Source organism: Tenrec ecaudatus, chromosome 11 (genome assembly GCF_050624435.1).
Source record: "Tenrec ecaudatus isolate mTenEca1 chromosome 11, mTenEca1.hap1, whole genome shotgun sequence".
Taxonomy (NCBI): domain Eukaryota; kingdom Metazoa; phylum Chordata; class Mammalia; order Afrosoricida; family Tenrecidae; genus Tenrec; species Tenrec ecaudatus.
Genome location: NC_134540.1, coordinates 91,261,300 through 91,282,723, shown reverse-complemented (window position 1 = coordinate 91,282,723; position 21,424 = coordinate 91,261,300). Strand labels below are relative to the sequence as shown.

At 46.0% G+C, this 21,424-nt stretch overlaps 1 protein-coding gene across 1 annotated transcript in view; it reads right to left on the bottom strand.

Annotated features, from left to right (window-relative positions):
* The window catches only part of COL4A1 (collagen type IV alpha 1 chain), a 170,672-nt gene that overhangs the window by 4,521 nt on the left and 144,727 nt on the right, over positions 1-21,424 (bottom strand). Inside the window, exons 41-50 of the mRNA XM_075563429.1 lie at positions 20,788-20,838; positions 18,667-18,852; positions 17,864-17,997; positions 15,983-16,055; positions 15,173-15,244; positions 13,662-13,790; positions 12,273-12,371; positions 11,118-11,330; positions 8,729-8,906; positions 3,615-3,729 (exon numbers count right to left, since the gene is read on the bottom strand). Coding sequence (XP_075419544.1) covers positions 3,615-3,729; positions 8,729-8,906; positions 11,118-11,330; positions 12,273-12,371; positions 13,662-13,790; positions 15,173-15,244; positions 15,983-16,055; positions 17,864-17,997; positions 18,667-18,852; positions 20,788-20,838 — 1,250 coding nt within the window. The remainder of the gene's footprint in view (positions 1-3,614; positions 3,730-8,728; positions 8,907-11,117; positions 11,331-12,272; positions 12,372-13,661; positions 13,791-15,172; positions 15,245-15,982; positions 16,056-17,863; positions 17,998-18,666; positions 18,853-20,787; positions 20,839-21,424) is intronic.

Genomic DNA, 21,424 nt, shown 5'->3' with positions numbered 1-21,424 from the left:
AGCCATCCTTTTTCTTTCCACCCTTTCTTCATTTCTTAAAGAGAGAGAGAGAGAGAGAGGACATAAGAGGAAGAGAAAATGAGTGCTACTGGAACTAATTACTGAACTGCATTTAGTTTAACTTACTTTAAATGGATCCAACCTGACCTCAAAATCCAAGAACTGATTGATGAACTTGAATGAGACATTATGAAACATCTCCACAAGTAATTTTTCAGATATGAGGAAGGTGAACTCTAGAATTTGGGGGCTGCAAGGGATCTTTGAGGACACAGTCAGTTCCCTCGGTGACCATTTGAGAATGGAGGATCTTGGAACATTTGGGATCTGCCCATGATCTCCGTTAAAAGACAAATTGGAGGCAAGAGCAGAGATCTACACATTTGGAGAACAGAAAAGTCCCCACAAATCTCTTCAAGACTAAGAAGGGGTGATGGATAAGATGGGACACTCAAGTTCTCCCTTGGACCTCAGGTCAAAATGCTGGCTCAGCTGTCCCCAGCGTTTGACCCATGTAGCTTCCTTAGACCCTTAGGGAGTCCGGATGGAGATCCAAGGGAACGCATCACACAGATTTTATCACCACCAGCGCTCTCGCACTGAAGCCACGCTGCACAATGCTCTGCAGTTACGTGATTAGGGAGCACAGTCTCCGGATCAGGGGTGGAGGCCTCTGTGGTCACATTCTCATTTTGCCCAACTCGGCAAGACTTCCAGCTGGCCACAGACAGCCCCTAAGGATTGTTCTCTGCAAATCCTTTTGCACACTACCCTAAGCATTGCAGATGAGGCTCTCTAAGCTGGAGTGGGTTAAGGGCAGAATTCAATAATTGCAAGAGAACCGGTCAGCAGCACAGTTTCCCTTGTCAAAGGACTGGTCACTGACACACCGGCCCTCAGTGTCACTGGCAGAGAGAAGACTGGGTAAAACGAGGGATGGATAATGTAGAATTCCGTATGCTCCTAATTCATTGGGGTAGGAATTAGCTCATTTTTCCCGTTAGCTTTCTCTCACTTCTTAAGAGACAGACTTTGGGGTATGCCTAACGAAAGCCAAAGGTGGATTGAGGAAAGGAACCTTTACAGCTCAGATGGTGTGCCCTGGTGCTGTCATACTAATCAAGTACAAGTTCAAAAATGTGCTTCTGGAAACCGCCTTGTCCCATTCCTTCGGCTCTTATTTCTGTGGCGCCACCCCCCACCCCACCCCCATGTGCCTTTGTCTTCGAATCAACTAAGGAGCAAGAGGAAAGAATAGCAGTTGAGCAGAACTCCTGGAGAACTGCCAGAAGATACATAGGTGACTCTGAAGAGTACAGCTAAGCCCTTGTACTCGGCCAGTTATAAATTGCATTTACCCGATGCTCTCATTTTAAAGTATCCCAAAAGTAAATTCACTGCCACCGAGTCAATGTCGACTCATCATGAGTCTATCAGACAGGGCAGAGCTGCCCTGTGAGTTTCTGAGACGGTCACGGTCGCCTGGAGTAGAAAGCCTCGTCTCTCTCCCAAGGAGCGGCTGGTGGTTTCAAACAGGCAACCTTGCAGATTGCAGTCCAATGGGTAACCACTACGCCACCAGGGTTCCTTAAAATATATCTATATTTATTACATATTTAAAATGTATATTTGATATTAAATGTATATACATACAAGAAAACTCTAGTTTTTAGTTTACAAATGGTTCTTTGCTCAGTCCTCAATGGTCGCTCATAAAGAGAGAGCATCCAGTCTTAGAGAAGGCTGTCTGGTGTGATTTATCATTTGACTGATGTGTGATGTATTTGTATTATTCCTTACACATTCCCTAGCTTTCTTTTCACTGTGGTGAAAAGGACAGTTGTTTTTCAAAGCGATGTTGTCTCTGAGACAGGAGCAATTAGAGATGATCCCTGAGGGCCGCCCCGGGGCATCTGAAACCAAGTGGTAGGTAGATTGCAGGAGAGGCAAGGCTTCTGACTGAGAAGCTGATGCGAATACTCTGAGAAGGTCAATCGCTAGGTGGTAAGAAGGCTTGTTCTGTTTTCTACAACATTGTTATTCTCACTAGCTCTTGGTTTTGAGAAAGTATGGGCAATGATTGTTTAAGGTCTCTGTATCCTACCGGGATGAAGTTGGGTCCCTGATAAAATGCGCTCCATGGTCCCTTAGAAGGAGCCCTAGTGGTCCCGTGGGTTAGGCATTGGTGTGCTAACTGGGAAGTCAGTGGTTCAAACCCACAAGTTACTCAGCAGGAGAAAGATGAGGCTGTCAGCTCCTCTTTCTATTGGTCAGAATGGACTTTTTGGCCGTGGGATTTTTTTTCTGGTTATGTAACTACACACCTTGGCTCAGTGGATATTTCTGTCATTTTTACATGGGTTCTGTTTTCCTAATTCTTACGTTTCCAGGGTGAAACATCTAATATGCCTGGTGGTTAAAAAGCTGTGTGCTTTATGTCATTGTTGGTGTCTTGATTTCTCAACACCATATTTCCCACCTTACAGCCTTTCTTAACAGCTGTCCCAACACAGCATTTTGAATTATCAGTACAACTTGCTACATTTCCTATCTGTCAATTCTTGGCCATCTCACTGCAGTCGAATCAATGGGGCAAATCACAGGATCAACCTTGAACTTATATCCAAGCATTTTAACAATTGTTCTCCCAGCAACTTCCTCTACATTTGGAATAATTTATTATAGTAGGGGGAAAAAAAGCAACAAAGATACCTTCCCTGTGGGTCAAAGAGTAGGAACAAATCAATGTGGGGCTCACAATGAACAGCCTGGCTGTGCCTGAGATGGGGACATGCTACCAGGTGGTAATGGTGGCACAGAAGGAATTTTTTGGTATCGTTTCCTGGGAACTGACGCATTTCAGCGTGGCCAGGGTGATTTCACAGACTCAAGAAGACTTTAATGCAACTGATGAATATTTTAAACCAAGGCAGTAAACTAAAATAAGCTCCAAGAGGCAGGTAAACAAGTACAGGGGTTTCCTGTGTTGATTAGCTTGGGGGCAGAGGGGAGTATCTGGGAAGTGTGACGTAAGGGGCAGGTGGGTGATGGAGGAGCAGCCCCCCCTCCCACACGCCTCGTGTGATGGGCATAAACCGAAAACTTAGGTCCCTAGAGACTGGCGCAGTCAATCAGGAAATCAAAGAAAGCCTTGTTGAAGGGATGCGGCCTCGCCCACAGGAGAGACTACGCCCTTGGCCAAACTTTGCCAGTTCTTTTCCTAAGTCAAGCTTTCTGCTTCCAAGCCTGTGTGTCTTACGAGCATGTATGCCTTCCTCTCTTCGCCCCGTAAGAGGTTCTGATCAACAGGAAAGTTCATCATGCCAGTGGTCCTGGGAAGAGATCTATGGAGCATCTACGTGGAATAGTCTGTACTTCTATGCAGATGCTCAGCCCCCCTATTTTGGTTTTACAGCAGTAATTCCCAAGAGGAGGGCCACTGCTGGCCCCAGTAGAGCAGGCCATGCCCCTAGGCAACCTTGAGAGGGACCTGCCAACACCATTCAGAGCAGTGAAAAGGTCTGGCAACATGTCCAGAGAAAAGGATGTAGCTTTGGGGCATGCGTGGTGGTGTGGGTCTTTCTCAGAGAGATGGAGTCTTCTGTAACACTTACCATGACAAAGGAGTAGCCAATCCAAAGGGAAGACCAGCCATTGGGACACTGAGGGATCTGGATGGTCTGACTGTGCACGGCCATCACCATGGCAGGAGCCTCACACACGGCACACCTGGAAGGACAGACAGAGCACAGACATTCAGCACTGGGAACCAGAGGGTCCGGGTGAAGGTTTTAAGTATTCATCTGCTGCCTGATGATTCATATGCATTGTCTTCAAGGAACTCTCTGGGGAGCTCTCTGACTCAACTGCTAACAGTAAGTCCCCCAGCTGGAAAGAGGATTTATGCACAACTTGGCCATCCACCTAAGTGTTATGCAAATTTGTCCCCAGTTTGAAAAGACTGATGGAACCAACTCACCACAAATTCTTTAGCACAATCCCTTTCACTTTCCCCACAGGCAGCTTTTAAACCCTTGAGAAGCTTTGAAGCCTTTTCTTGAAAGCATGGAGAAGAAACATAGGCTAACTAAGAAACACAGGGACCTCCCTGACTTACCTACTCATTCTACTAAGCACCGAGTTAGAGTCCTATCTCTGTTGTAGCCGAGAAACTGCCTGAACTCTTTAAGTGCATGTTGCTTAGACTCGAAGCCTTACCACCTTCTTGTGGCTTCGATCAGCTCTTCTTGGTATTCACATGTCGTGATCAAAAGCAAATCCAGCCCTGGCTCTATAAGCAACTGCTTTGTATGAGGAACAAGGTCAGATGCCTAAGAGATGACAGTGGTTATCCCCTGGAGGGGGTCACATGAAGTTACCACGTGACTTTGCTTTTTTCCTTTGTGCATTTTGGTGTTTTCTAAGTTTTTTGGCCATGAGTACATATTGGGACAAATACAATTACTATTTAAGGCAGGCGTCCTCAAACTATGGCCCACGGGCCACATGCAGCCCACTGAGGACATTTATCAGGCCAGCCGGTGTTTTTGTCCTGTTTTGATTTTTACTTCAAAATATGATATGTGCAGTGTGCATAGCAATTTATTCATAGGTTTGTTTGTTTGTTTTTTAAACTATAGTCCGGCCCTCCAACAAGTCTGAGGGACAGTGAACTGGCCCCGTTTAAAAAGTTTGAGGACTCCTGGCTTAAGGAGACCATTCCTGAAATTCAAATGCTGTCCCTTCTGAGATCAAAGAGTTCAAGCTATGACGACTGTTTGGTATTAGATATTAAGCTCAGTGCATCGCAGTAAGTCAAACAGTGCATGCTTTGCACTTGAAGCTGAATGTCCACCTGAAGAAACTGATTGCAAACCCTCTCCCAGACCTCGGCTGCTCAGCTTGGGAGCTCTCAGCAGGGCCAATGTGGCTGAAGGGGCTCTCAGAGAACAAGCTGAAGGCCAAGCGGTTCCCAAGTCAGGCTGGCTGCAACTCAGCGGCTGGAACTGCACCCAAGAATAAATTCAAACAACACACAATACTCTGACTGAAAGCTGCTCAATTAAGGGAAGCCTTTGCTGGGAGGGTAATGTTTTGTTAAAAAACTAAACACCAGCAGCCCAGAAATTGCACCCAAGTCACAAAATGAACAGAGTGTCAACCATGCTGATAAACGACTAAAAATGTTGTTAATAATTACACCTAGTTATGCTGGGACATTTGCATGAAAATGAGCGAAGGGTAGGAGAAAGGTCTAAATTACACATGTGATTTTCTATGGACTTGTGTGTGTATGTGTTGGGCAATTTTCTATTTTACTTACACAAATGCAGATGCATTAAATGGTTCAGTTAAACAACAGCGACTGAAATGAGCCTTCGACATCTGCCACCGGCTGTCTGCCACACACAGGCGCCAGAAACACAACACGGCGGAGCGCACTCACGTTTTGTTAGGCTCTCCATGTGGTGAGGAGACCAGTGGATGGAGAAGGAGTGTTCCTGACCCTGATCAGGTGGATCTCAAGAAGTGCATCAACACCATACTCTGAACGCGTTCTCAGGAGGGGCGGTTCTCTCAGGGAAAGGACCTCATGCTTGGCGGAAGGCCACTGAAAATGGGGAGGACCCTCACGGAGATGGATGGACACCGCAGTCACGACACAGTGAGCTTGCACAGAACAGTTGGTGGGATGGTGCTGGACCGGGCAGTGGTGGGTTGCAAGGAGACAGAACCAATTTGAAGGCACCGAACAAACCCAACAATGATCCCAACCAAACCCACTGCGCTGGAGTCGCAGTGAGCCTGCAGAATAGAGTCAACTGCCCCTGCGGGTGTCTGAGGCTGTGCGTCCTTACAGGAGCAGACGGCCTCGTCGTTCTCTTGTAGAGCAGCTGGTGGGTTTGAACTGCCAACCTTTAAGTCAGCAGTGCAATGGTTAGCCCACAGTGCCACCAGGGCACCTTATAGGGTTGTATCGCCCCTTTAAAAAAAAGCAGCTGCAAAGGCTGCTGTTTATGTACAACAACAAAAATCCTATGAGCCAATTGTTGGTGAGAAAACAAACTAACTCCACACTCAGCTGTGTCAGAGTTCTAACTAGAACTCAGCTCTCTTTGCTCCCAAAGATGTACACACTCCCCTGGAGTAATCACACCGTCAGTCGATGAATGTATGATGACTCTTGTTGGCAGAATGTTAGAAATGTTTGGAAAAGTTTGCCCAACTCTCAAGATGACAGCAGAAAAGTCACTACCTTTCCTGCTCAAAGTGAAGAATCTTATTTTATGATCTCTTTCTAAAAATAGGCTTTAAGGGAAGACCTCAGAGGGAACCCGGGGGCCCTAAGAAGGAGTTGGAAATGGCAAAACTTCAGTAACCACAGAAACCTGAGCACTCCAAGTCTAGGAGAAAGGGGCAGCAGTGTCACAGAAGGGAATGCGAGCTAAAGGTGGCATCGCTGGTAGGTGGCTTCAACATGACTTGCAAGTTTCCTTCGTGTTGCATTTCCTGGAGCCTAGTACCATAACCCTGTACAAACCTCATCGTGTAGAGTGCTGGGCACTGAAACCACTGAGCCCTGTGTCTATTTCTAGAACCGGAGGTGTCCCATTGAAAATCATGTGCCCACAGGGAAAACAAGCTTCTTCTTAAAGCATGCCAGAGCACCTTTGTGTTCAACCGAATCAAGACCAAGTGTTGGTTAATTCTATGAAGACATTAAATAGGAAACACATATAAATGAATATGCAGGTTCTACCTTATGGTCCAAGGGAAGCTAAACAAAAACACAAAGGTGGTTAGTTTTCCTTCAGGCATGGTTCTCAGCAAGACACGTCTCAAAGCAGAACTATCAACAGACACTGCGAGACACACGTACAGAGCTATGTCTGTGTTTTAAGAAGCGGTTCTCTGGAAGTACAAGGGCTGACCTTTCACAATCCGTTTTAAGATGACATCTCTTATCACTGCCATCGAGTCGATGACACCTCCTAAGGACCCTCTAAGGCAGGCTAGAGCGGCCCCTGTGAGTTTCCGAGACGGTATCTCTTTATGAAGTGAGACAGCCCCATCTTCCTTCTGAGGAGCAGCTGGTGGTTTCGAACTGCGGACCTTGTGGTTAGCAGCCCAACTTGTAACTGTTATGCCACCAGTGTTCCTTAACATTGCTGATCACTCCTCTCCCCACCCACCCCCCACCCCAAGATATAGTTAGGAAGAAAGTCAAAGGGAGCTATCAGAAGACATTAATTTATGAAAGGCAATTAAAATGTCTTTCTTATTTAACGGGCATCTCTGTTCCGAAGTTCTGTGGGACACAGACTTCTTATTAAACTGTGATGTGCCAGGACCTAATCTTGACAAGGGCTCAACCCACTGGCACAGCTGTCTCTTCTTTCCCCAAGTGGGAAAGGGTCTTTAGCGAGGAAGGGGTTGTGCGGATGAGTATAAACTCAAGGTACCCACTCGGGGTTCCTGTGGGGCGGCTCCCAGAACCCCCTTGCCTTTGCCTTCTGATGGGGGAGGGGGGCTCTTGGTAAACCAAGAGTACTATATCTGCTTCCTGGGAAGAAGCCGCATGTCGTGTTACAGAAGAACACAGGAAAGCTCAGCTTCTGTGGACTTTATCTGCCTCAGACGAACCTTTTCTGAGTTGCTGTACTTTTCATTATGACCTTAGTCTGTAAAGAGTGAAATTAAAAAATACCTTCTTAGCAAAACTAGCTGATTCATTCGCCACTTTTCTATTACCTCTGAGGAGAAGGGAGGGATCATTTTAATTAGAAGCAAAGAGGAAAAAGGGGCCAAGCATGTATTTCTTAGTCCTAATGATTTCAATTTAGCATTTTACTTCCTTACAGGGTAGTGACTGTGGATCTGAAGTCAGGCTACATATATTAGGGTGCATAAGCACATCATTCAGAAACTCGATCTGGCCAGTGCGTGCATTTTCACTGGGGGCAATAAAATTCCAGTTGTAAAATTGCATTTTTTTTGGTGGGGGAAGAGGCAGGGAAGTAAAAACAATATTATATACAAATCTTTATGTAAGAGCTAAACCTGTATAAATCCTATGTATAAAGCACGTAGATACATACCATACATATGCACACACAATACATGAATCTATGATATTAAAATATCTCCAAGTTATCAGGAAAAAGAAATTCTAAAGAGACTCTATAAACTCACTGCCATAGAGTGAGTTAAGACTCATAACGACCCTAAAGGGCATGGCAGACCTGCCTCTATGGGTTTCCAAGTTGGTAACTCTTTACAGAAATAGAATGCCTTGTCTTTCTTTTGAAGAGCAGCAGGTGGTTTTGAACTGCTGACCTTGCAGTTAGCAGCCCAATATGCAACCAACATTCCTCATAAAGATTTCATAAGAAGATAAAAATAAAATAATGTTTTCTCAAGAATCCAGAATTACCCCTTTGTTCATAGGATGAAAAATGAACACCAAAGTCAGTCACACTTCACATCAAAATTCAAATTTGGCTTTGAAAATAGGCGTTATCTTTCTCTGGTTTTGCACTATGAGATTTAAAGAGGATAACTGACTTTTATATAGCATGTCTCTATGGCTGTCACAAGATGAGGGAGCACACTTAATACGCTGAACAGCAACAGACAATTTTGAGAGGGAAAACATACATTTATGTCCAGACCACAAGCCTCTTTTCTTTTTCAATTGTACAGTCGCACCTAAAAATGCTCACATTACCTGCTAATGAACGGTCTAATATTGTCCCCAGCGATGGGCGCCATAGACATGGGCATGGGCTCCGGAGTTGACAGCCAATAGGAATAGTCATTCCGGGATGCAAAGTTGCACACGTTGTTGATGTTGCAGAACAGGAAGGGCATGGTGCTGAACTTGCGCAGGCAGCTGCCAGCCGTACCTAGAAGTGCCGTGACAGAAGACAGCGGGGATTATTTCCTTCTCTTTGACAACCTCTTTCTAGTGAACGTGGATTTGGGCTGGTTGATAATGAAAGGCATTGATCCAAGTACACTCATTAGGATGAACAGTCGAAGAATTTAACGTGCAGCCAGGAAGCAAGTAAGAGGGGGCATCAACACATGGAAGAAGCACACCAGCCTGTGTGATCACTAGGAGTCGAGGGGATCAGGTATCAGGCATCTAAGACCCACAATAAAACCATACCCAAAGTGAATGGGGGCAGGGTGTCATGGAGTGGAGACCCAATGCCCATCTGTAGACAATTGGACATCCCCTCACAGAGGGGTCACAGGGAAGGGATGCAGCATAGCACCAATAAAACACACAACTTTCCCCTTGTTTTTTGGTGCTTCCTTCACCCCACATCATGACCTCAATTCTACCTTACAAATAGGATTAGACCGGAGCATGCACACTGCTACAGATAAGAGCCTGAAACACGGAATCCAGGATAGATAAACCCCTCAGGGCCAACAAGGAGAGTACAGGTACCAGGAGGATTGGGCGAGGGTAGGGGGGAAAAGGGGGAATTGATCATAAGGATCTAGAACCCTCTCCCAGGGGGATGAACAACAGAAAAGTGGGTGAGGGGCAACGGAGGACAAAGTAAGATATGGGGAAAAAAAATCTATAACTTATCAAGGGTTCATGAGGGAGGGTGGGCAAGGGAGAGAGAGGGAAGAAATGGGGTGCTGATATCAAGGGCTCAAGTAGGAAGAGATGGTTTTGAAAATGATGATGGCAGCATATGTGCCTATGTGCTTGACACACTGGAAGAATGTATGAATTATGATAGAGATGTAAGAGCCCCCAATAAAAAGTATTTGAAAAAAAAGAGGGGGCATCAAAAAGTTCGTTACATTATAATGTAAGAAAAATTACATTATCTTTTAATTCCATGTGTCCATGAATGCTTTGAAGAGCTTTCATAGACTACAAACTTCTGTCATTAGAAATGAACAATACATTACATTCAAAGAGAACAAAGCAAAAAAGGAGATTATGTAGACTACTTCTGACAAGACACAGCTAATTATCAATAGAGAGAAAATGATTCCTTGAACTGTAACAATGTGGATCCTGACCAGTGGCTGTGAACTAACATATCAGACAATGCCTGTAACAGTAGTTTTTCAGAGGGATCTTTAAATAGCTGCAGTTCCTAACCTCAGAAGAAGTGAGACATGTCTCATGTTTGGTGGAGGACCGCCTCGGGGGACTCTGATAATGAGGACATGTATGGAGCTTCGTGCTGTCCCAAACTAATAGAGGACCCAACTAAGGTCATCAGAAACCTTTTATATGAGAAAAAAAAAATGGACAGTTTCTATAAGAGCCCTAGGGAAGCTGGTCCATTATTTATTTGTTTTTGTTCATTTAAGTTGGTTTATTTTAAGACGATCAACAAACACTGGTTTGTGTATACTCCAGGATTTCTTACTCTACTCGATAATTTGAAGGAGTTATTAGAAGTTTCAGAGGGAGCCTTCGTGGTGTAGTAGTTATTCATTGGGCTGGGAACTGCAAGGTCAGCAGTTCAAACTTCCAGCCCCTCCTCAAGAGAAAAATAAGGTTTTCTACTACCATAAAGAGTTATATGTTTGTTTGTTTTTTAAGAGTTATATGTTTTGGAAACCCCCAGGCGCAGTTCTACCCTGTCCTGTAGGGTCCCTATGAGTCAGCATGGACTCGATGGCTGTGAGTTTTGGGTTTTATGAAAAGTTTTATTAATTAAATTTTTTTTTAAGATTCAGCTCTTGGCCATGTATGTACTAGTGGATACAGTAGATAGTAGTTGTTGACTTGATTATTCATTTCATAAGGATGTAAGGAAATAGGGTCAAGCTTGTCTTACTTGTTATCAGACCGGTCTTCGAAACTCACTAAATTGCAAGACCAACAATAAGTACACAAGTGTACCAGAGTGAAAACCAACCAACCACCAGTTGTTACGTGGTCCAAGCCAATTCTTAGTGAACCAATGTGTGTCCAAGCAGAACGGAGCTTGATGGGGATTTACATGGATGTAAGCTCTTGAAAAGACATTCCCAAGCCTTCCTTCTAGAGTTGCTCTGGGTGGACACGGACTGCCCAGTTAGCCCTCAATAAATCTACGTTGAACAAACACATGAAACAGTAGATGACTTACCCAAGTCCTGGCCATGGGCCCGCTCATTGCCTTGCACGTAGAGCAAAGAGTACCCACTGTAAAGAATCTTGGTTCCAGAAGGACATGACGGGTCATCTGTTGTTTGACTGTGCCTGGTCACCAGGAACCCATGGTCAACAGAGGGGGTGCCTGGGGGGCCCATGGATCCTGGTGCCCCATCAGGGCCGGGTGGACCAGGAAACCCTCTTGGACCTGTAAGGCACAAGACAAATGGGCTAAGTGATAGACAGATTTCCCCGCAAAGACATCAAAATCTATGTCTCATATTTTTTGTGATTTGTATACTTTTGGATTTACCTGAGAGACAGAGAGAGAGAAAATAACTAATCAGCAGAGACAAGACTAATAAACAATCCAACAACTCATCTCCAATGTGGTGTTTTCTCTTTCCCTTGGCACACACCCCCTCGAGGTATTTTTCAGATACACATGCTGGATACAAAATACACTTGGTCCCGTGGCGCAGCACACCTGTTTCTACCCAGATGCTGTGCCCATCACTCATATACAATTCCCTCAGGTTCCTCTAAGGGAGGGTTGTTGTAGTTGTGAAAACCGCCTCATTCTAAAGGGGCTCCCTCTCCATGAGCATGTCCAAAGCCTGCAGATGGAAGGACAGAGCAGGAAGCTCCTGGGTAAGTGGGTCTGCTGGGTGGGGATCCGTGTTCGCTGCTTCCTGAGTCAGAGTTGGGATGGTTTCAAAACATCACCTGCAGAATTCACGTGACTATGGAGTATTTAAGTGAGGCCCAGCTTTCTAAGGAAGGCAGATCAAATTGAGCCAACGAGATGGTGACCTCTGGTTAACTCTGGAATGGTTATTTTTAGTTCTAGCTTCCCTTGACTGTTACTGAAATAGACTTTTTATAGTGGTAGTCTGCTTCCCTCATAGGAAACCACACCAGGCCAAGGCCGTTACAAGTGGGCTTCTGTCAGCAACCACTTAAAATGTATGCTTTGCCCAACATTTGGCTGTCCTCACCAAAAATGACAAATTTTTAGCTTCTCTAGGACCCGGTTGCTTCTGAGAAACAGATGTCTTTGGGATGCTTTTGAGCAATGTTTGCAACTTCATTTGATAGTTTATCCCATATCTAGGAAAGTGACATGAGGTTGACAGAGTACACCACCTACCTGGAGGCCCAAAAGGTCCCATCTCTCCTTTATGGCCAGGGGAGCCATCAAAGCCTGGAGCACCCGGAGGTCCAGGCAAACCCTCCAATCCGGTCACACCTACAGCAAGGAGCAAAGACTGCATGATATGGTTCTAAATGGCAGTTGAATCTATCATGCTATTGCCTTCTGAACTGGCTTAGTCTTCTGGGGAGGCAAGCATGTGGTCATTGAGCGCAGATGAAAACATTTTCCTGGTAGGCAATGAAGTGCTGCCTGCCACATCAATCTACTTTGCAGAGGCAATGGTCAAACTAATATTCACCCCAGTGTGTACTTGACCATCCACAGTCAGTTTGCCTGCTTTTCTGGGGGTTAGGGTTGGTGTTGTTTAGCAAATCACTTTGGAAGAGGCAGGTGATGGATGGGGGTGTTAGTGGATATACTTCAATTTTCTTAAGGACTCCCCCCTTGGCTATATTCGGGCACCTTAAATCATTTTCAGACTTAAGAAAACACACAACTCTATCAACATAGGTTTTGGTTTTCATGTGTCTGGCTTATTCTTAAGGAGCGTAACATTCTCATGGACACTACCTGGCCACGGTCAATGATTACACTAATCTTAATTTCCACCTGTCCTTTAGGCAAGGTCAGCAGTTGGAAACCACCAGGCCCCCCGAAGGCGAAAGACGGGGCCTTCTACTCCCGTAAAGAGTGACAGTCATGGAGACCCACAGGGGCAGTTCTCTCCTGTTGTGTAGACTCGATGGCAGTGAATCTGGACACTACTGGACAGGGGAGAACTCCCCCATAGGCGTCATAGGCTGTCATCTATCTGTAAGGGTGCAAATCCAAGTGTTTTCGCCCACGGAGAGGCTGGTGCATTCGAAGTACCGACCTTCCATGGAGTGCTAAACCACTGTAGCCCCTGTGCATTCTTTACCGATAGCTTAGAAGGGCTCAGTGGTTAGCTCAAATGAACCTAGAGGCTCTGGGCTAGGGTGTCGGGGAACAGCAGTGACTAGCCAATCGGGGAGAACTTCGGGTCACCGCAAGAGAACACAGATTTTTACAATTCTAGATTGCGGCCTTCTGTTCTCCAACCGTGGCCAGTTGGGAAAGGGAATCTGGTTCCTCTAGCCCCCACTTTTGTAACTGAATATAGATAGGTAGAGTTAGCTTTTCCTATTTTTTTCTTCCTCAGGATTTTTAGGTCCCTTGAAGCAATGCATCTAGTTTTCAAATAGATTTAGAAGAAAATAAGTAATACTCCAATAAGTGCTTATATAATAATCACTACCCAGAAACTGATTTTAAAAACAAGAGTCAAAAGGAGACTGACTGCATTCACCACCTTCCCTACTAGCCCGCTGCACACATCACCCCAGCACCACCTTATATTCCTACCTTGCTGCCCTTTAGGGCCTGGAAGTCCCTGAAGTCCCTTCAGACCTGCTGGACCCTCGGGGCCAGGAAGCCCTGGCTCACCTTTGATGACCTGGTAAGGACCTGGGGGGCCGGGGGGCCCTGGCAGACCTGTGGGAATCAGGGATAGGTCTTATCAGCTTCACTGTAAACAGGTTAGGGCAGAGATTGCTTCTGCATGAGAGTCCAATGTAAAACTAAATCCACATGGCATGACTTCCTCCAGAGTAAACTCACGCTCAAGAACACGAGAAACCAGACCGCTGTAAAACACACACGTGGTCGGCATATCTTTACTAATGAACGTTCTGAACCCCGGTGCCGGAAAGACCTTGGACTCATCAAGATCGAGTGCCCCACTCAATTCCCCAGTCCCTGCAGGCTATCATTTGCCTTCATTAGAATACTCCCAGGGATCAGAAGCTCATGGCTTGGGGAGGTCACCCATGACTTATTTAGATAACTACTGTATTTGTTTGTTTATTTAAATCATTTTAGTGGGGGCTCGTACAACTCTTATCACCATCCATCCATCCACCCATCCATCGAGTCTGAAAGTTTTTCCTTAAATTTGTCTGAAACGGATTTTACTGAACATTATAACCACTACTCTTCACTTTGTAATGAGAAAGCTTTTATCCTTGTGTATGCCATCTCTGGAAATATTTATTGAAAGTAAGATAGAGTTTTCAGAAGCTGAGACGGTCACTTTCAGCCTCCTCTTCTTCAGCCAGACTCGCTCCGTTCTTACTCCTCCCACACGCGGCACGTCCCCCCTGCTTTGGCTCTCTCTCAGCGCAGCCCTCCGCTGGGGCCATCCTCGCGTGTCACTCTGACTTTGAAAGCCTGGTTTTGAAAACTGACACCGCTCGAGAACCTGTTCAGTTTTGTTAAATACTAGAACTCTACTTCCAAGATCAAAATACCCGTTCCCCTTGTGGGGAGCTGTTTCACACAAGTGGCTGCCGTGGTGGACCAGTCAGCTGAGACCCTGTGCCATGAAGAGCGCCCAACTGCTCAGCCAAGCAGTTCGCTCTGTACTCGGAGTTGGCTTGCTGCCTGTCTTGACTTCAAGTGGTTGGGTTCAACCTAACTTTATCACCTGTCACAAATGGTTGAGTCTTGAGACTGCCCCCTAATCATTTAGCCGTACCATCTCCTCTAGGTATATATCTCTCCATGACAGGATCGAGTATGTAGTTTTAAAAATATAAGTTGATACACACATATGCACTTTATATCCGTGCCCTATACCCTGTGCATGTGTGTGTAGGCTGTACACACACACGTATATATGCTACATGTCTACAGAGCGATAGCTATAGGTAGTTAGCCGAATACAGCAGCCTGGCACAGTACTAAAGGGTTTAAAATCATTTACTGGTGACCCTTAAGTCTTTTCAGATACGTAAACTCAAACATCTTCATTGTGTGCATTCCGGGGCTGTGGTGTTTTGCAGTGTGGTATCTGACTCCACAGCAAGTTGTCCTACCTTTAGCTCCAGGAAATCCTTGATCTCCTTGATCCCCTTTGATTCCCTGGATTCCAGGGAGACCTTTTGGACCTAGAAAAAAAATAGAAGTACAAAATTGGTTTCCCATATATATAAGCAAATTATGTAAGCATGCATATACAGTGAATAGGTTTCTGATGGATCCTTGTGTGAGAAAAGTGTATTTCTAGCTAGCTGTGTGGTGATATCAGGTAAGCGTCGGAGTGTGAGTCACAAGGGCAGCAGTTCAAACACACCAGCCGCTCTGATGGAGAAAGCAGAGGCTATCTGCTCCCGTAGAGATGCACAGCCTCGGAAACACTTGCGATCAGAATCGACTCGATGGCGGGGAGTTTTTTCAGTGCATGTAAAAAGTTAAGTGAGACTTTTGTTCCTAGAACCATGAAGTCCCTTTTTTTGCCCCCCAAAAAGGCTTATAACCAATGGAAGAACATGTGACATCGTATTTGTTCACCCCAACTAGACTGAAAACTCCTCTGCCAACTGGGACTTCGTTCTCTTCAATTGCCACACGTATCTGTTTCAAAGATAAAGATCAGTGTCCAGAAGCTGGTAGGAGCCGATTAAATAATGTCTAATAAATTGATTGATAAGCCAACTCCATCGCTTCTTAGTGAAATGCAAATGTAAATCAGAGACCAGAATGTGTTTGCACAGCCATTCATAGGATTAGGAATATTGGACTGCCCCCAGAAGTGGTGTTTGTTATTTGAAAGGAACAGCTCAGGCTAGGGCTGGGAATAAATGGATGTCCATTCAAATAGCTTCTCCTGTACTTAAAAGTCTTACCCTGGAATCCTGGGACACCTGGAGACCCCACGTCACCCTTAGAACCTGTGACTCCTGGAGATCCACCGATACCCTGCACAAAACAAGAGAAACGGCACTTGGAAATGCTCTGGAGACGTGTTGCGAGCCTCCCAGAGAACCTTCAAGGAACAGAAAGCTGAGAAAGAACCGCACCCAAGATTGGCAAAAATGGTTCTGAGAGCTGCTCGAATGGTGTACAAAGGAGGGCAAATGCGTGGCGTGTGCCTAATTTAGGAAGACTGGCTATTTCAATGGTTTGCTTCCTTCACATCCTCTCTGTGCCCATCTGCGTGGTGAGCTCATGGAGCGCGGAGAGCACTGTGCACTCCCCGTGCCTTCAGGGGAGTCAGAAGTCAATTAACATGTGTTACGAAAACACACGGATCCGTGACAAAAAGGAGTCACAACAAGTTAACTCAAAACTTTCCTTCAAACTCTCAAGCAGAAGGACTTGCCTTCTTACAAATGTTTCAGACATTTGAGGCAAAGTGATTTTCTCAAAAGGTAAAGATGGAAAAGATGATAGAAGACATTTCTTTGTAGATAGCAATATCCGGGAAGCTTAAATCTTTCTTGCAGTTTCAATACAGTTACACCTTTTTTCTAGGTATGGGTAACCACACACACACACACACACACACACACATGCTGTTTCTTGTATAGATAGCTTTGCTTGCTCTACCGTATTTATTTAGTGTTTTAAAGCGGCGTAACTAAAATCCCTCCAACACAGCAATATCAGGACACGCATTGCATTATCAGGACATGGATATGATATTCTGGAGAATTCCATCAGGTTTTGAATAAGAGAAATGGGACCAAAAGTATCGCTGTTACTCCCGAATAGCCTGTGTGCATGATCGTTCATAAACCTTTCAGAAGTTTTGACTCCTAAGTAAGCGACCTCGCTGTCTGGTTTCCAGGGCTCTGTAAGTTACATGTGGTCATCCCGTATCTGGCCGTTAGCGTGTGCTTGGTTGACTCTAAAATATGTGTTTGTCACTGGTAGATCCCAAAGCACAACCCATATTACTTAAAAAAAATAATAAAAACCTACTTGCTTCCACGTTACTTCACCTATGTCTTCCTAAAATCCCTCCTGTCTCCAGTCTGTCCCCAACATAGTTTCCCTTTGTGTGTATGCGTGAATGAGAGAGGGGTCCATACAGGGTTGACATTAATCTCTACCAATGCACTTTGTACACAACACACACAAACACAACCCATTTAGCCACGAGTGAGGTCAAGCTGAAAATCAGACCACCTACCTAAGAGTGCCTACATATTTCAACAATTAACCTAAGTTAATTAAAAACAAGACAACCAAGGCGAGGAAACACACACTGTGTCACTGGTTATTTATTACGCCTGAACCTGGTGCTTCTGAGGCGTCTGGACCTCACCAGTGATGATGGCAACTGTTCTTTCCCAGTATTCCAGACCTGCTGCCAATTCTCAGAGATGACCGGGCTCGTTTTCCAGCAGTGCTCTTTACAAAAGCCAACCCTGAGTATTACCAACGGGCCTGCTTTCCACCTTCGCTCTATAAAGAGTCTTTGTTTAAAACCCAAAGCCCAGAGCTGTCATTTCCAGGATTGTAACACTTCTGTTTGAATGATCCATATAAATCTAGATTGTACAATATTTCATAAGAGTTGTATATTCTGATGCTGCTAATAAACTGGTTGCTGACCAGAAGGGGGAAATTAGAGACAATGTAGAGAGCAGGGCACGTGTATATCCACACCCACATATACACACACATGCATAATGTGGATCTGAGAGCCGATCAGACAGATCTCCTTTCCAAAAGGGGGGGATAAAAGGACGAAGCAGGAAGTCTACAAATCCATAACTCACGGGCATGCCTTGGAATCCTGGGTCTCCCTTGGGTCCTGGCACACCAGGGGTCCCTGGCCAGCCTGGACTTCCTTTGTCACCTTTTAGTCCATCAAGTCCTGGGAGCCCTGGCGGCCCCATGGGTCCCGGATGCCCTGATGGAAGACAAAGGCAAACATTGAAACTGGGAAGGTGTTATTCTGCACAGGTGGCCGCTGGCTTAGGTGTGACTGTTGTTGGCCAGCTCTCCCGACATCCTGTCCAGCAGTGTGTGTGTCGATGGGAAATCAAGGTAAGGCCGAGAAGGAAGGCTTTGCATAAAAGCCCCCAAGAAGTTTGATAGAAATACGACAAGCTCCATTCCCCAAACCTTTTGGAAACAGTGCCCAGGGATACTTTGTTGCCTTTGCCAAGAATCTTGGTTCAGGGTGCTGGCAGATTTGCTAGAATGCCAGTTGACTGATGACCGACGTAATTATCATACATGGTAGATGCCCTCCCATCTACGAAAAGATTTCCCTCCTCTCAGCTCCTCAGTGGCCTCTCACACATTCTACATTCCTTGTCAGAAGGGATCCAAGGAAAACGCTGACCCAGCGGAGGCCAAAAATTAGGTGACCCCCAAATCTTAGGGAAACTGGAGCTGGACTAAGTTAACAATGTATAAGTGCCACTGACACCTCAAGAAAATGCTGGTCTGAAAAATTAAGTATTCGACTTTTCCTGATACTTAGTCTGATTTCTGGCACCTGTGCAAGGACCATCGACATTTTGGTTCAGATTCCAGCTCTTAGCAGGTGTGACACATGGTTCAACGGCCTTACCTGGCAGGCCAGGCTGGCCCTGAGGGCCGCGGTCTCCTTTGCGTCCCTCCACGGGTTGTCCCGGAGCACCAGGGATGCCTGGCTGTCCTTGTGGTCCGGGAGGGCCCATGAATCCTTGCTCTCCTTTGGGCCCAGGAATTCCAGGGCTTCCAGCCAATCCTGGGATGCCCACGTCACCCTTTGACCCTAGACAATAAAAGGAGTTTGAGAAACGTAGAGGAGTTTCACGGAAGAAGAGAAAAGCACAGTACGTGGGTTTTAAGGATGTGTATAAAATGTTGCCCATTGGCCCTGAGCTGGGTTGCCTGCAGGCTCCTTGAAGGAAAGAGGAGCTGAGCGATCTTTTCTGCCCGTTTGACTCAATCACACACTGGACTCCTGCCACGGCCTGGACTGAAGAAGTGTCACTGTAGACTATGAAGAACCTGGCTGTTGTCCTTGGTGCTTTTTCAAAGACGGTCTCTAGCAAAGGTATTGCACCACTAAAACGAAGGGCCAGTTCCATCAACAGGTGAGTGAAATGAACAAAGTAGAGCCAGACCATGGAACAGGAATTGGCAATGAACAATTTAAAAAAAGAAGGAACAATTCAGCTAAGCAATAACATGGGTGAATCTCAAATTCATTATCAGGATGCTGAATGCAAGAAACCAGACTAATAAGGAGGCACGATGTATGACTCCACATATGTAAAATTCTAGAAATCTCCAGGTATTTGGCAGGAAGCAGACCTGTGCTGCTTCTGGGCGGGGCGGGGATGGTGAAGGGAATGGCTGTGCGGACTTTCCTGAATGTGGGACTGGGTTCCTGGGGGTAAGCACATACCCAAATTTATTCAGTTGTATCCGTAAATACATGGAGTCTTTTTAATCACAATCAAGCAGGGTTGTTTTTTTTTTTTAAATAAAGGATAAAAGCTCTTAGGAACCTTCCAGGCTTTGCTTTAAAGATATTGCCCCAAACTCGCCAACAAAAGTACCCAACTCCAAGCTGATCTCAAAGTTACTAAGAAAACTTGAAAAGGTGATCACCTCCGAACACTTCCATATCGTCTCCCCTAGTTCTCCTCCGCCTGAAATTTCTCAGGACAGCGTAGCCCTCTGCATGGACTATGCCAATTCAATTTTCTAAGACTATGTAGCTCCCTATTGAAGAGAATGGAGTGGCATGGTGGGTCACAGAGAACAGCTCCCCCTTCCTGTCCTGATGGCCCAGGAAGCAACTGGAGAAGAAGCACTGTCAGAGGGGTTCTAGCCAAGTGCGAGGAGGGCACAACGGGAGGGTACAGTGCACAAGTAGTCCACTCTCAAGGTGAACCATTTCACCCAGCCCACCGGGGGGTGCTCAGATGTGGATCAAACACCTGCCCCATACAAGGCTTGGGCGGTTCTTGGGGGATCTTGGGACCTGGGTGGAGCAGAACTTCCTGTGCCATGCCCCTTCTGAACTGACATCCCAGAACTGCCAAGCCTTTCTCAAATCCTCGGAACCTAATGTCATCCCTCATAAGCCCAGTGATCCTCCATGTGCCCACCAGGCGCAAAACGTGCGATCCCAGTTGTGGCAGCCTATGGGCTTTCTCGCTTAGTGTCTTGTGACTTATGTCCCTCCTAAGGATTTGTGTCTGTCTTTCCTTGCTCAGCTCTCTGGGGGCAGGGCCTGCGTCTTCAGGCCCCCGTTGCCACCCACAGAGTACGATGCAGCCATTGGTGGCTGCTGGAGAAATGTTTTCCAGTAACCTTTGCTATGCAACAACCTGCCATCGCTTTCGGTAAATTGGTCCTGTCGTAGAAAAGCAGCAGCGGTGAGATTCCAGTTCCTTGGTAAACACAAGGAGCACAGCGGTTTCTCCAGACAGTGCATTTTAGAAAAGGTGTCCAAAGACAAGAGCATCTCAGACTACGCATGCACTGCACACTGTTTCCATCTGACACGCGACTCTTTCGCCACCCACGCCTCAAAGGACCCTCGGGAGCCTGTGCCTCAAGTCCACATACAGGTGCAGTTTTGCTAACGGAAGCAGGAGGGCAGGCACTGGAGCCTATCCGGCTGGTCTCTACAGGGTGCCATGCCGCCGCGGCTGATGGGAAATGAAGACTACATGCAGCAAACGAACAGTACCTTTTTCTCCTTTGCCTCCAGGAAACCCTGGGAATCCTCTTCCTGGTAGACCTGGAGGACAAGGTCAAAACTGAGTAAGATGTCAAAGTTCTCTTTCAGGGAAAGGCTCACAGACGCTCAGCTGCTCGTTACAGAATATGCAGAATGGGGTTCCCTGCACTTTGGCAGTCAAAGTTTATTTCTACCGTTGACATAAAACACCCTTGACTGGCTAGTTATAATTCAGTGCTTTTTCCTAAGTACCTTTCAGCTCAGAGCCATCACAGCGTATAGTAGAAATGACCCGCACAAATGAGTACTACTGTCTGGAGACTAACAAAAAGCCCCCACCACCCCCAGACAACCAACCAACTGCTTCTCTCGGAGGAGGGAGGGGAAGCCAGCTAGAATTGAGGGAGCAGAAACCTCAGGTTTTACATGAGTCAAGGGCTTGTAGGGAAGGTAACATGGGGTATCAGAGGTGCTTTATTCTGCGAAGGAAGTGATAGATCACGAGTCCACGGTGCCGAGAGGGAAACGTGGGCCTAAGAAAGAGGCCCTAGTCTAGGAACATGAATGGAACTCCCTGGGAGCCCCCTCCCGCCCCTCTCCTCCCGACCCGTAGTGATGTGACCTTCTCTTCTTCTTCCCCGATTCA